The 16423-nt window shown below is 38.1% G+C and overlaps 1 protein-coding gene across 6 annotated transcripts in view; it reads left to right on the top strand.

Annotated features, from left to right (window-relative positions):
- The window catches only part of CHM (CHM Rab escort protein), a 248577-nt gene that overhangs the window by 41712 nt on the left and 190442 nt on the right, over positions 1-16423 (top strand). For all 6 annotated transcript variants that reach the window (XM_041741201.1, XM_041741198.1, XM_041741202.1 and 3 more), the window contains one exon: positions 8591-8663. In XM_041741201.1, the coding sequence (XP_041597135.1) occupies positions 8591-8663 (73 nt within the window). The remainder of the gene's footprint in view (positions 1-8590; positions 8664-16423) is intronic.

Here is a 16423-nt window from a genome sequence, read left to right as displayed (position 1 = left end):
CTAAAAGATGAAAGGGTCAACCAGGAAATTAGGGAAGAAGGAAAAAGATTCATGACAACTAATGAGAATGAAGATACAAACATTCAAAATCTTTGGGATACAGAAAAAGCAGTCCTGAGGGGGAAATACATAGCAATACAAGCATCCATCCAAAAACTGGAAAGAACTCAAATATGAAAGCTAACCTTGCACCTAAAGGAGCTGGAGAAAAAACAGCAAATAGATCATATATCCAGTGCAAGAAGAGAGTTAATAAAGATTTGAGCAGAACTCAATGAAATCGAGACCAGAAGAACTGTGGAACAGATCAACAAAACCAGGAGTTTGTTCTTTGAACGAATTAATTAGATAAACCATTCGCCAGCCTTATTAAAAAGAAGCCAGAGAAGACTCAAATTAATAAAATCATAAATGAGAAAGGAGAGATCACTACCAACAACAAGGAAATACAAACGATTTTAAAAACATAGTATGAGCTGCTATATGCCAATAAATTAGGCAATCTAGAAGAAATGGACGCATTTCTGGAAAACCACAAACTACCCAAACTGGAACAGGAAGAAATAGAAAACCTGAACAGGCCAATAACCAGGGTGGATATTGAAGCAGTCATCTAAAACCTCCCAAGACACAAACGTCCAGGGCCAGTTGGCTTCCCAGGGGAATTCTATCAAATTTTTAAAGAAGAAATAATACCTATTCTACTAAAGCTGTTCCAACAGATAAAAAGAGATGGAATACTTCTAAAACTTGTTCTATGAGGCCAGCATCACCTTAATTCCAAAACCAAAGACTAAACCAAAAGGGAGAATTATAGACCAATATACCTGATGAACATGGATGCAAAAATTCTCAACAAGATACTGGCCAATGGGATCCAACAATACTTTAAAATTATTCACCATTACCATGTAGGATTTTTCCCCGGGATGCAAGGCTGGTTCAACACTTGTAAAGCAATCAATGTGATTGATCATATCAGTAAGAGAAAAAAAACAAGATTCATATGATCTTCTCAATAGATGCAGGGAAAGCATTTGACAAAATGCAGCATGCATTCCTGATCAAAACTCTTCAGAATGAAAAAAACAAAGAAACTCTTCAGAGTGTAGGGATAGAGGGAACATTCCTCAACATCTTAAAAGCCATCTACGAAAAACCCAGAGGAAATATCATTCTCCGTGGGGAAACACTGGGAGCCTTTCCCCTAAGATCAGGAACAAGACAGGGATGTCCACTCTCACCACTGCTATCCATCATAGTACTAGACATTCTAGCCTCAGCCATCAGGCAACAAAAAGAAATAAAAGGTATTCAAATTGGCAAAGAAGAAGTCAGACTCTCCCTCTTCACAGATGACATAATACTCTACGTTGAAAACCCAATAGACTCCATCCCAAGATTGATAGAATTCATACAGCAATTCAGCAGTATGGCAGGATACAAAATCAATGCCCAGAAATCAGTGGCATTTCTCTACACTAACAATGAGACTGAAGGAAGAGAAATTATGGAGTCAATCCCATTGACAATTGCCCCCCAAAGCATAAGATACCTAGGTAAACCTAACCAAAGTGGTAAAGGATCTCTACCCTACAATTTACAGAACACTTCTGAAAGAAATTGAGGAAAACAAAAAGAGATGGAAAAATTTTCCATGCTCATGGATTGCCAGAATTAATATTGTGAAAATGTCAATGTTACCCAGAGCAATTTACACGTTTAATGCAATCCCTATCAAAATACCATGGACTTTCTTCAGAAATGGAACAAATTATTTTAAGATTTGTGTAGAATCAGAAAAGACCCCGAATGGCCAGGGGAATATTACAAAAAATAAGACCAGAGCCGGGGGCATCACAATGCCGGATTTCAGGTTGTACTACAAAGCTGTGGTCATCAAGACAGTGTGGTACTGGCACAAAAACAGACACATAGATGAATAGAACAGAATAGAGAATCCAGAAGTGGACCCTGAACTTTATGGTCAACTATATTCAACAATGCAGGAAAGCCTAACCACTGGAAGAAAAACAGTCTCTTCAATAAATGGTGCTGGGAAAATTGGATATCCACATGCAGAAGAATTATCCTAGACCATTCTCTTACAGCGTACACAAAGATAAACTCAAAATGGATGAAATATCTAAATGGGAGACAAGATTCCATCAAAATCCTAGATAACACAGGCAACACCCTTTTTGAACTTGGCCACAGCAAGTTCCTGCAAGATACATCTATTAGGGCAAGAGAAACAGTAGCAAAGATGAATTATTGGGACTTCATCAAGATAAAAAGCTTCTGCACTGCTAATGAAATAGTCAACAAAACTAAAAGACAACCTACGGAATGGTAGAAAATATTTGCAAATGAGGTATCAGATAAAGGGCTAGTATCCAAGATCTCTAAAGAACTTATGAAACTCAGCATCAAATAAGCAAACCATCCAATCATGAAATGGGCCAAAGACATGAACAAAAATTTCACAGAGGATGACATAGACATGTCCAACAAGCACATGAGAAAATGCTCCGCTTTACTGGGCATTATGGACATACAAATCAAAATCACAATGAGATACCACCTCACCCCAGTGAGAATGTGGAAAATTTATAAGACAGGAAACAACATGTTGGAGAGGATGTGGAGAAAGGGGAGCCCCTTTGCAGTGTTGTTGGGAATGTGAAGTGGTCCCAGCACGCTGGAAAACTGTTGGAGGTTCCTCAAAGCATTACAGATAGACCTGCCCTAAGACCCAGCAATAGCACCGCTGGGGATTTACCCCCAAAATACAGATGCAGTGATCGCTGGGACACCTGCACTCCTTTGTTTCTAGCAGCAATGTCCCTAATAGCCAAACTGTGGAAGGAGCCTTGGTGTCCATCGAAAGATGAATGGATAAAGAAGGTGTGGTGTATATATACAATGGAATATTACTCAGCCATTAGAAAATACAAATACCCATCATTTGCCTCGGCATGGAGGGACCTGGAGGGTATTATGCTGCCCGAAAGAAGTCAGTTGGAAAAGGACAAACATTATATGGTCTCATTCATTTGGGGAATATAAAAATTAATGAAAGGGAATAAAGGGGAAAGTAGATAAAATGAGTGAAAATATCAGTGTGGCTGAGAAAACATGAGAGACCCCTAACTCTGGGAAATGAACAAGGGGTAGTGGAAGGGGAGGTGGGTGGCGGGTTGGGGTGACTGGGTGATGGGCACTGAGAGGGGCACTTGGCAGTATGAACACTGGGTGCTGTATGTTGGCAAATTCAAATCCAATTAAAAAATTTTAAAAAACGAAGATTAAAATGATTTTTTTCTACAGTTTTAAGGTCAGCATTTCACACAATGGAGAGCTATATCTCAGTATTGTTATTGGGCTTGTTTTTATCTTTGAAAATAAAAATTTCCATTTTTGATTTTTACTATTTTAGTTGAAAATTTTAGGTCACTTTACCGTCATGAAACTTTAGAGGGCTTTAGCTATTATTTTTATTTTTTTAAGATTTATTTATTTGAGAGAGAGAGAGAGTGCTCATGGTGTGAATGGTCGGGAGGGTCAACGAGGGAGGGAGACACGCAGATTGCTCACCAAGCATGGAACCAGATCATGAGCTTGATCCAAGGATAGGGAGATCATGACCCGTACCAAAATAAAAAACTGGCCTAGCCTCTTAATTGACTGATCCACCTGGGCGTCCTAAACATTAGTTTTATATTTGTGGTTTAAATTCTGTGAATAGTCTTTTAGTTCTACAAAGAGATTCTGGTTTTAAGGAATTCTTTTCACCATATATAATAGTGTTCCTGACATTAGAGTTAAACATTGTCCTTCGTAAACTACTTTTTCCTTTATTTGATGTAGAGAGGCCGTTTGTGTCAAAAAATTGGCAGAAAATGTTCCATTCCCCTTTTTTCTTTTTTTCTTTTTTTTCTGTCAGGAAGTTCTCACTTTGTCCTTAAAATAAATTGTATCTGTGGAGTCTTATTTTTTTAAAATATTTTATTTGTTTATTCATGAGAGACACAGGCAGAGGGAGGAGAAACAGGCTCCCTGCAAGGAGCCCAGTGTGCTACTCGTTGCCAGGAATCCCGGATCAGGCCTTGAGCCAAAGGTGGGCACTCAACCACTGAGCCATCCAAGGATCCTGATCTGTGGGCTTTTGAAAACAGAACCAGTAACCTAGCTTTGTTATTCCCTCCAGAAACACTTTTAAAGAGAGTGGACATAGTAGTTTATAAATTGAATTTGAATATCAGGGTTCTCAAGCTGTATTTTTAAAGATAAAATTTAAGAAAATATTTGGTTGACTTAGGTTTTGTTATATTCTAGAGCGCACATTAGAATGTTACATTGATTTTTTTCCTTTTCTTTTTGCCATATTGATTTTGATACCTAAAGTGTTTTGCTTTCTTTTTAAGGATATAAATCATACTTAGAACTGTACAAATACCAAAACAAACTTAGTAAAAATCTGCATTGGTTTTATAGCAGGTTTATTAATAATTATGTTACCCTCTTTTGTGAGAAAGACTTACAGTAATGAAAACCATGTTTCACCTTGTATATACATTGAATGAGATCTCCAGGTGCTGATGTTAAGAGTGTATCAACAGGTAAAGTTGAAAATGTGAGCTGTGTGGAAAAATACTAGAACACTGTAGGACTCAAAAAACATGACCAAGTATAGGGGAAAAAGATTTTGACTATGAACTGACTTTAGGTCATTTAATAATGGAAAAAAACTTCAAGATTGCATTTTTGAAGACTATTTTTAGGGTTTTGATAATTGCAGAAAATGTTTTGAAATTGGCACATCTTGGTCAGTGTTTGAAAACTCAGGTTACTTTTGTTTTTCTAACAATTATAATTTTCAGACAGAAAAGTTGAGAAAATTATACTATGAATAGGTATCACTACCTGGATTCTACTATTGACATTTTGCTGTATTTGCTTTATTCCATAACTGCCTATGTATTCATTTTTCTTTCTGTTATTCCATCTTATTCTTTTGTATATTTCAAAGTAAGTTGTACACAGTCTAGTGCGTTCAGTCTGGAACACTTCATGCATATTTATTAACTCGAGTTCAGTATGGTTCGTATTTTGAGATAAAATTACGTGTGTGAACTGCACAGATCTTAAGTGTACCACTTGGTAAGTTTTGGGAAATGCATACACTTGTGTAACTAAGACTCTTAAGATAATATTGTCCTTGCTCTAGAAAGTTCTCTCATGCCCTATCCAAGTTAAGTCCTACTCTTACTCCCACCCTTCAAGGTGATTACTCTTAGGATATTTTTTACTATAGATTAATTTAACTTGTTCTAGAATGTCATATAGATGCCATATAGATGGATTCATTAAGAATGCACTCTTTTTGGGTAAAAGCTTCTTTCACTTAGCATACTTTTTTGAGATTCATCTGTGTTAACAGTATTCATTTTCATTAGATATACTTTGACTTATTTATCCATTCACCTGTTGATGGAGATTTGGACTCTGACCAGTTTGGAGCTATTAAGTAATAAAGCTACTATGACAAACTTGTACAAGTGTTTTGTGAACACATACTTTTTTCGTTTGTAAATATCTAGGAATGGAATTACTACTGGTTAATAGGGTAAAAATAATGTTTAGTTTTTTCTGAAACTGCCAGACAGTTTTCCAAAGTGTTTGTACTATTTTATACTCCCACCAAAACGTGTGAGTGTTCTGGCCATCTACACCAACATCTGGTATTGTCAGTTTTTTAAATTTTAACTGTTCTGGTGGATATATAATGGTGTTTCATTATGCTTATTTTAATGTGTACTTGTCTCCCATCCAAGTACCAATGTAACCCAACCCTGCTTAGCATCCAGGATCGTAGGTGACTGGACATGTTCAGGGTGGTATTGCTGTGGATTAATGTCTACTTATCTAATGACTTATGATGTTGAGACCTTTTTATATGCTCATTAACCATATATATCTTCCTTTGTGAATGTGTTTAAGCCCTTTGCCCATTTTAAAATTTTAATATTTGTCATATAATTGAAAGAGATCTTTATATATCGTAGATACCAGTCTTTTGTCAGATATATTTTATGAATATTTTCTTCTAGTTTTGGCTAGCCTATTCATTTTTAAAATGATATAGTTAGTGTAGAAATTCTTCATTTAGTAATTCTACTTTATCAGTAGTTTTATTGCTTACTGTGTCTTACCTAAGTAACCTTTGTCTACCCTAGTGTCAGATTTCTTTTTTTTTTTTAATTTTTTATTTATTTATGATAGAGAGAGAGAGAGAGAGAGAGAGATAGAGAGAGGGAGGGGCAGAGACATAGGCAGAGGGAGAAGCAGGCTCCATGCACTGGGAGCCCTATGTGGGATTCGATCCGGGTCTCCAGGATCGTGCCCTGGGCCAAAGGCAGGTGCCAAATCTCTGCGCCACCCAGGGATCCCTAGTGTCAGATTTATAATGTGTATTTATTACTTATAAGTTGGTGTATCCAATAAAAAATAATTACTTCAGTCTTAAAACTTTTATCCAGGGACAACTGGGTGTCTCAGTGATTGGGCACCTGCCTTCGACTTGGGTCGTGATCAGGGATCGAGTCCTGCACCAGGCTCCCTGCGAGGAGCCTGCTTCTCCTTCTGCCTATGTCTCTGCCTCTCTCTCTCTCTCTCTCTCTCTCTCTGTGTGTGTGTGTGTCTCTCATGAATAAATAAATAAAACTTTTTAAAATAAACTTTTATCCAGTATTCAGAATCTCTTATTTATGAACTTGTGGTTTAAAATCTAAATATCTCAACAAAAATTATAAAGAAAGTTTTATTTTTTTAACAACCCAGGATCTTTTCTAGTTTTATTGAGTGTTCTATTTAGAGGATGGGAAGGAATGGTAGAAGTGTATTCTCAGGCAAAGGAGAAGAGGATATACATTTCTGTGGAAAAGACCACTAGTTCTATCATGCCTTTCTCTTCACACCCCCCTCTTCTTCTCTTTACTGGCCGTTGCTCACCTTCTCCTTCCTCTGTTCTCTCTGACCCAAAGGATCACATCTTCCAGGTCTCCTGATCCAACATGTGAGCAAGGATGGCCATCTAGAATTGCCAGTATAGCTGAAATTCAATCTAAATTTTAAAGCCTATTAGAGATTCTGAGTGGTATATGAATTTGCATTATCTCTGAGAGAACTATCAGATTATAAGTAAAGAAGTGATATGTATTAAAAGACCTATTTTCACAGATGTTCAATTTAGCCATTTTCTCTCTTAGAGCAGAAACAGTGATTATAGGTAAAATACCTGAGCCCAAAGTCTGACTGTTCTGCAGGCTTATGTCAACATTTGATTGAGGAGAAATATATCGGAATATTGAGGGGATCTCCAGTAGCATTATGGATGTGTAATTTTGGATATTAAAGGTTTTAGTTTTCATCTCATTTATTTTTGTTTTTATTTTTTAAAGATTTTACTCATTTATTTGACACAGAGCACAAGAAGGCAGCTTGGCAGGCAGAGGGAAATTGAGAAGCAGGCTCCCCACTGAGCAGAGAGCCCGACATGAGGTGATTCCAGGACCCCGGGATCATGATCTGAACTAAAAGCAGGCACTTAACTGACTGAGCCACCCAGTGCCTCAGTTTTTGTCTCATTTTAAAAAGAGCTTTTAGAGATTTTTATTTCATTAGAGAAAGATACAGAGAAGCAAAAATGAGAATAAAAACAACGCCAAGAATCTGTCCCACTCCAGAACCAGAATGGATGTTGTAGGTGGGACTGAGTGTACTTTGGGGATCATTATATAAATAATCAATAAACCTGAAGAGTTTTGCAAGAACTGGAAAGCCCAATAAATAGTATAGAATTAGAGAATTCTGCTCTCCACAAATCTACTTAAGGAAGTTAATCAGAAGTCCAGTGTCTACCAGGTTTACCCCATTCTAATTAGAAGACCTCTAGGATCTCTAAAACAGAACAATGATCTTCACAGGGCTGTGGAATAAAGAATAATAGTTCACCTAGTTATCAGCTGGAATATTGTTCTTGCTTTACTTATCACAAAAGTGAGTAACTGTGTCCCAGGGTCTACTTTTATTTTTGGCCCTGAAGGCTAAAAATAACACAGAGCCACTAGCTCTAGAGTAGCCAGTTGTGTGTGTGGCTGTATATGTTGGCTTGGGTTATGGGGTTCAAGGTGGTAGTGATCGTGGATATTTAGTTGTTTATAGAAAACTTAGCAGTTTTTTTCATTGGCTTTCCTTGAGCTCGTACCAAGGTTTTCTCCTCATCCATTTTTTTTAAACCCAGGAGTTAAGTTTGTTCATGTTCCCTCCTCAATGCCCATATGACACTGTTTACAACCATTTGATCAGTGGAGAAAACTCTAAGGAGGCCAAAGAGATTTTTAACTCCTTATACAATGAAAAGTTGCTTTTGGGATCTGAGAGGCACACATTTATTTCAGCCTAATATTTCCAAAATCCGAATTATGTTTGAACTTTGTGGTAGCAGTATTGAGAGATGATTTGAAGGGTCCAGGGTGGTTTGCTGATGGAGATCAGTGACTTTACTCTTATTTTTTTATTGTTACAGAAGAAGCTACTATGGAGGAAACTGGGCCAGTTTTAGCTTTTCAGGAATACTATCCTGGCTAAAGGAACACCAGGTAAACTTATTTCATTTTTAATCTACTAGGTTGTATTTTGTATTCTGTAATAACCCTACATTGAAGAAAACTATAAGCTTCTGTAATATTAATGCCTATTTTTATTTAACAAAAATTGTGCAGTCATCATTTTAGTTAATGTTCTTCCAGTGCCTTCAAAATATAGAGATCACTTTTTAAATATACATAGATATGTGGGCTGAAAAGTACTATATATACTTGATTCCATTTTGTCATTACATTCCCAAATATAAGGCAAGATTTTTTTCTCCAAAATAGTCTTTCAGAAAAAAAAATTTCAGTCCTTATAAAATCTAATATATTACCTGTTGTTCTTTCAGTAGTATATTTAAAAATTTTTTTTGAGAGAAAATACATTAATTTGAAATGATCTGAGTGATTGGTAGTTTTGCATATTTATAGACGTCACCTGACACAATCAGATGACAAAGAAAAATTTAAGGTAAATTTAGTAATTTTTTTCCTAAGGTGGACCTCACTACTATACCTATTGGATATCACTGAAATTTTTTTTTGTATATTTTTTTTATCAGAGTTCGATTTGCCAACAGATAGTATAACACCCAGTGCTCATCCCAACAAGTGCCCCCTTCAGTGCCCATCACTCAGTCACCCCAACCCCCAACTACCTCCCTTTCCACTGACCCTTGTTTGTTTTCCAGAGTTAGAAGTCTCATGTTCTGTCACCCTCACTTATACTTCCCACTAATTTTCTCTCCTTTCCCATTTATTCACTTTCACTTTTTTATATTCCCCAAATGAATGAGACCATATAATGTTTTTCTTTCTCCAACTGACTTTTACTTCACTCAGCATAATACTTCCAGTTCTATCCACATCAATGCAAATGGTGGGTATTTGTCATTTCTAATGGCTGAGTAATATTCAATTGTATGTAAATACCACAGCCTCTTTATGCATTCATCTTTCGATGGACACCTAGGCTCCTTCCACAGTTTAGCTATTGTGGACATTGCTGCTGTAGCAGGTATCTCAGCTTTTCACTATATCTGTATCCTTGGGGTAAATCCCCAGCAGTGAAATTGCTGGGTCTTAGGGCAGGTCTATTTTTAACTCTTTGAGGAACTTCCACACAGTTTTCCAGAGTGGCAGGACCAATTCACATTCCCACCAACAGTGCAAGAGGGTTCCCCTTTCTCCACACCCTCTCCAACATTTGTTATTTCCTGTCTCTCAAATTTTCCACATTCTCACTGGGGTGAGGTGGTATCTCATTGTGTTTTTGATGTATATTTCCCTGATGGCCAGTAATGCAGAGCATTTTCTCATGTGCTTCTGGCCATGTCTATGTCTTCTGCTGTGAAGTTTATGTTCATGTCTTTTGCCCATTTCATGATTCGATTGTTTGTTTCTTTGCTGCTGAGTTTAATAAGTTCTTTATAGATCTTGGATACTACCCCTTAATCTGATATTTCATTTGCAAATATCTTCTCCCATTCTGTAGGTTGTCTTTTAGTTTTCTTTTGCTGTGCAGAAGCTTTGTATCTTGATGAAGTCCAAATAGTTCATTTTTGCTTTTGATTCCCTTGCCTTCATTGGTGTATCTTGCAGGAAGTTGCTGTGGCCAAGTTCAAAAAGGGTGTTGCCTGTGTTCTTCTCTAGGATTTTGATGGAATCTTGTCTCACATTTGGATCCTTCATCCATTTTAAGTTTATCTTTATGTAGAATGGTCTAGGCTCATTGTTCTGCACGTGGCTAATTTTCTCAGCACCATTTATCAAAGAGACTATCCTTTTTCCAGGAGGATAGTCTTTCCTGCTTTGTCGAATATTAGTTGCACATAGACTTGAGGCCCATTTCTGGATTCTCTGTTCTGTTCCATTGATCTATGTGTCTCTTTTTTTGCCAGTACCATACTGTCCTGATGGTCACAGCTTTGTAGTAGAACTTGAAATCAGGCATTGTGATGCCCCCGGCTCTGGTTTACGTTTTAAATATTCCCCTGGCTATTAGGGGTCTTTTCTGATTCCATACATATTTTAAGATGATTTGTTCCAATTCCCTGAAGAAAGTCCATGGGATTTTGATAGGGATTGCATTAAACGTGTAAATTGCTCTGGGTAGTATTGAAATTTTCACAATATTAATCCTTCCAATCCATGAGCATGGAATATTTTTCCATCTCTTTGTGTCTTCCTCAATTTCTTTCAGAAGTCTTCCGTAGTTTTTAGAGTATAGATCCTTTACCCCTTTGGTTAGGTTTATTCCTAGGTATCTTATGCTTTTGGGTGCAATTATAAATGGGATTGACTCCTTCATTTCTCTTTCTTCAGTTTCACTCAGTGTATAGAAATGCCACTGATTTCTGGGCATTAGTTTTGTATCCTGCCACACTGCCAAATTGCTGTATGAGTTCTAGCAATCTTGGGGTGGAGGCTTTTGGGTTTTCTCTGAACAGCATCATGTCATCTACAAAGAGGGAGAGTTTGATTTCTTCTTTGCCAATTTGAATGCCTTTTATTTCATTCTGTTGCCTGATGGCTGAGGCTAGGATTTCTAGTCCTATGTTGAATAGCAGTGGTGAGAGTGGACATCCCTGTTGTGTTCCTGATCTTAGGGGGAAGCCTCCCAGTGTTTCCCCATGGAGAATGATATTTGCTGTGGGCTTCTCGTAGATGGCTTTTAAGATGTTGAGGAATGTTCCCTCTATCCCTACACTCTGAAGAGTTTTGATCAGGAATGGATGCTGTATTTTGTCAAATGCTTTCTCTGCATCTATTGAGAGGATCATATGGTTCTTGTTTTTTCTCGTTGATATGATCTATCACATTGATTGTTTTACGAGTGTTGAACCAGCCTTGCATCCCGGGGATAAATCCCACTTGGTCATGGTGAATAATCTTCTTAATTCACTGTTGGATCCTATTGGCTAGTATCTTGTTGAGAATTTTTGCATCCATGTTCATCAGGGATATTGGTCTATAATTCTCCTTTTTGGTGGGGTCTTTGGTTTTGGAATTAAGGTGATGCTGGCCTCATAGAATGAGATTGGAAGTATTCCATCCCTTTCTATCTTTTGGAACAGCTTTAGTAGAATAGGTATGGTTTCTTCTTTAAAGGTTTGATAGAATTCCCCTGGGAAGCCACCTGGCCGTGGACTTTTGTGTCATGGGAGGTTTTTGATGACTGCTTCAATTTCCTCCCTGGTGATTGGCCTGTTCAGGTTTTCTATTTCTTCCTGTTCCAGTTTTGGTAGTTTCTTGTTTTCCAGAAAGTTTTCCATTTCTTCTAGATTGCCTAATTTATTGGCATATAGCAGCTCATAATATGTTTTTAAAATCTTTTGTATTTCATTGGTGTTGGTGGTGATCTTCCTTTTTTCATTCATGATTTTATTAATTTGAGTATTTGCTTCTTTTTAATAAGGCTGGTTTATCTATCTTATTGGTAATGGTTTTATCTAATGGTTATGAATGGTTTATCTATCTTATTAATTCTTTGAAAGAACCAACTCCTGGTTTTATTGATCTGTTCCACAGTTCTTCTGGTCTCTGTTTCATTGTGTTCTGCTAGAATCTTTATTAATTGTCTTCTTCTGCTTCGTGTAGGTTTTTGCTGTTCTTTCTCCAGTTCCATTACGTGCAAGGTTAGCTTAGGTATTTGAGTTTTTTCCAGTTATTTGAGGGATGCTTGTATTGCAATGTATTTCCCTCTTGGACTGCTTTTGCTGTATCCCAAAGATTTTGAACGGTTTCATCTTTATTCACATTAGTTTCCATCAATCTTTTTAATTCTTATCTCATTTCCTGGTTGACCCATTATCTTTTAGCAGGATGGTCTTTAATCTCCAGGTGTTTGAGTTTCTTCCAAATTTCGTCTTGTGGTTTAGTTCTAGTTTCAAAGCATTATGGTCTGAAGATATGCAGGGAAGAATCCCCATCTTTTGATATCAGTTGAGATCTGATATGTGACCCAGTACGTGTTCTCTTCTGGAGAAAGGTCCATGTGGACTTGAGAAGAATGTGTATTCAGTTGTGTTCGGATGCAGTGTTCTGTATATATCTGTGAAATCCATCTGTTCCACTGTATCATTTAAAGCCCTTTTGGCTTTTGTGGTGATGTACTTAGAATATCTGTCATTTGCAGAAAATGCTGTGTTGAAGTCTCCCAGTATTAGTGTATTGTTATATAAATATTTCTTAACATTGGTTATTAATTGATATACTTGGCAGCTCCCACATTAGTGGCATAAATATTCATGATTCTTAGGTCTTCTTGTTGGATAGAACATTGAAGTATGATCTAGGTAGTGTCCCTCTTCATCTCTCACTACACTCTTGGGGATAAATGTTAGTTTATCTGATATGAGGATTGCTACCCATGCTTTCTTTTGAGGACCATTTGAATGGTAAATGGTTCTCCAATCTTTCATTTTCAGGCTCTAGGTCTCCTTATGTCTAAAATGAGTCTCTTGTAGATAGCAAATAGATGGGTCTTGCTTTTTTATCCAGTCTGAAACCCTGCGTCTTTTGATGGGATCATTAAGCCCATTAATGTTCAGACATACTATTGTAAGATATGAATTTAGTGTCATCATGATACCTCTTCAGTCCCTGTTTTTGTGGATTATTTCTTTGGGCTTCCTCTTTCTTCTATAGCGTCCCTCTTAATATTTCTTGCAGGGCTGGTTTGGTGGTCTCATATTCTTTCACTTTCTGCCTATCTTGGAAGCTGTTTATCTCTCCATGTGTTCTGAATGAGAGCCTTGCTGGATAAAGTATTTTTGGCTGCAGGTTCTTCTCATTTAGGACCCTGAATATATCCTGCCAGCCCTTTCTGGCATGCCAGGTCTCTGTGGAGAGGTCTGCTCTTAATCTAATATTTCTCCCCATATAAGTTAGGGATATCTTGTCTCTTGCTGCTTTATGGGTTTTCTCTTTATCTTTGGAATTTGCAAGTTTCAAGGTGTTGAACTTTTTTTTTAAATGTCGAGGTGTTGAACTTTTTTTTTGATTTTGGGGGTGTACCTCTGTCTCCTGGATCTGAATGACTGTTTTCCTACATCGATTAGGGAAGTTCTGAGCTATGATTTATTCAAATATGCTTTCTGGCCTTCTGTCCCTTTTGGTGCCCTCTAGATCCCCAATTAAACGTAGATTTTTGCTTCTGAGGCTGTCATTTATTTCCCTTAACCTTTCCTCATGGTGTTTTAATTGTTTTTCTCTTTTTTCGTCAACTTCCTTCCTTGCGATCAACTTGTCGTTTATGTCACTCACTTGTTCTTCTACCTCGTTAACCCTTGTTGTTAGGACCTCGTTTGGATTGCATCTCATTTAATTGATTTTTAGTTTCGTTTTGATTAGATCTGAATTCTGCAGTCATGACGCCTCTGGAATCCTTTGTGCTGTTTTCTAGAGCCACCAGTAGCTTTATAATAGTGCTTCTGAATTGGCTTTCTGACATTGAATTGTAATCCAAATTTTGTAACTCTGTGGCAGAGAGGACTGTTTCTGATTATTTCTTTGGTGATGAGTTCTTTCTAGTCATTTTGCTCAGTGCAGAGTTGCTGTATGAGTGGGCTGCATCAAGAATATCCAACAAGACCTAAGTAAATTTCACCCTAGATGATTCCTCTGGTTGTATATATTGTAACTCCTTCGACTTCCCCTGGGGCTTTCCCATGCTTCTGGGTCAAGAACTTGCTCTTCCCCTGCCCTTAGAGCTGGTCTTCTGGTGGAGGACCTGCTGTCCTGGTTCTCAGGTGTGTGCATCTGCTGGAGCTGCCGTGCCTCATGTTGGGTGCCAGGCCCAGTGGGAGCTGGTTATCCTGTTGGCTCCTGTTCCCTGGGGTCCCCGTTCCAGGCACAGGGTGACACAAGGAGGAACAGACACACTGGCGGCGGCCAGCCCGTAGTAACTACCACAGTCTCCCAGTGCATGCTGTCCTGGATGCTTCCGGGGTGGTGGTGGGTTCTCATCTGAACGGCTCAGGGGTGCCCGGCAGCAGGAGAGTCCTCTCTGTCCTGTGTCCTCCTCACCTCCGCCTCCTCCAGGGGGAGTGCAGGATCTGGGGCTGTGTCTGCTCGTCGTCCAGGCATCTAGGCCCTGTACGCTTGCTGGTCTCGTGCTCCTTTAGCCATGGCTTCCCAAGGCAGCACGGCGTAGACTTCTCTGCCCCCGAGCCACTGCCTGAGCTTCTCCGGATGCCCCGCTGCGCACGCGCTATCTAGCCCTTTACCAAGATCACACACTGTGTGTGTGTTACAGGGCTCAGAATAGACATTACTTTGGCTAATGGAACTTTTATTTTTCCAAAAATTTATTGTTTTAATAATTGTTCTTTATTTGGCATGGTCCAACTTTATACAAATGAAAATGACAGCTTTATAAATAGTATGTTTAAATTACTTCAGTACTGTGGACATTGAAAACGATGGCTGGGATTTATAATGATGATTTGTCTGGCAACAAACAGGTTTGTCCAGAATCTTATAAAGTCTTACCAAAAATCTGAAAAAAAAAAAAAAAAAAAACCGGGCGCCTGCACAGTCTGTGGTGCAATTTCCACTGGGCGTGCTTCCTCTATTAGTGACTCCTGGAAACTAGAGGCTCCACTGCCCCTCCAGTGATCCTGCCCGGTTTCCCTGCTAAGTGCCTTTCCCTACACCCGGAATGCAGTGCAGATTTTTAAAGTTTCTGCTTCTCTGGGGCTGGGCTTTCCTGTCCCTGGAGGCTTTCGCAGCCTTGCTGTAGCCTGGCTCCTTGCAGTGGCCCCCTCCTACTTGATTCTTTTTAATTTTTTTCTGCTTTCCCACCTTGTTAGAAGCTAAAACCCTTCTCTCTGTAGCATTCTAGCTGTTCTCTCTTTAAATGTCAGGTCGAATTCGTAGGTTTTAAGGATGATTTAAAAGCCATGTAGGTTAGTTGGTGTGGCCAGGTGAGCTGGGGACCCTCCTCCTCAGCCATCTTGCCCCGCCCTGCCCCCCAAGAAGTTTTTTAGAAGACATTTACACCATAGTAATGTGTGGAGTTGGTTGTGTCATGTAGTTTATTGGTTTTTATGACAATAAAAAAAGTGTCCTAATTTTATGTGAATGGTACATGTGGCTTCAAGTGAATATCCTACTCTGAGCATCATGCATGGAATCAGAAACTGCTATATCTCAAAATAGTTTTAACAGTTGGGAAAGGAGGGTGATAAATTCTAGAAAATTAGATACAGTTAGCTAAAAATAATATAAGCTAAGACTTATTAAGCACTTACCATTTGCCCAGCACCACACTAAGCATTGTAGTTGTACTGATTAATTAATGGTAGGTGACTTATAAAGTGCTTCTAGTGATGACAAAGATAGTGATGTTGAAGATGCAGTGAAGATTCAGTTTGAATAATACTGTTGCATGAAGTGAGAGTGTGGAGAAGCAATTGTTGGAAAGTAATATTGCATGTAATACAAACTTTGTAAATCAAGAAAGTAAATGATACTAATAGATATTTAGCTGATTTATATATGTGCCTTAATATTCATATATTTGTGTGGAGTAGAAATCCTATTTTGAACCTTAGTCTTAGGAAGTATGTGAAGGGTTATCTTATTTACTATATTTACCATATTTAGTACTTCCATGAGCAAATTTAACCTCGATGCTCACAGCAAAGACAATAAAAATACCTCAGTTTTCTGAATGGAGAACTTCTGGTGAGTGGAGGGAATTTTATAAAATAAGTTTTAATAATAGGTTCGATTTATTAAAATATTTTTGTAGATGTTTATTT

Source organism: Vulpes lagopus, chromosome X (assembly GCF_018345385.1).
Source record: "Vulpes lagopus strain Blue_001 chromosome X, ASM1834538v1, whole genome shotgun sequence".
Taxonomy (NCBI): domain Eukaryota; kingdom Metazoa; phylum Chordata; class Mammalia; order Carnivora; family Canidae; genus Vulpes; species Vulpes lagopus.
This window is presented reverse-complemented; position numbering and strand designations above follow the sequence as displayed.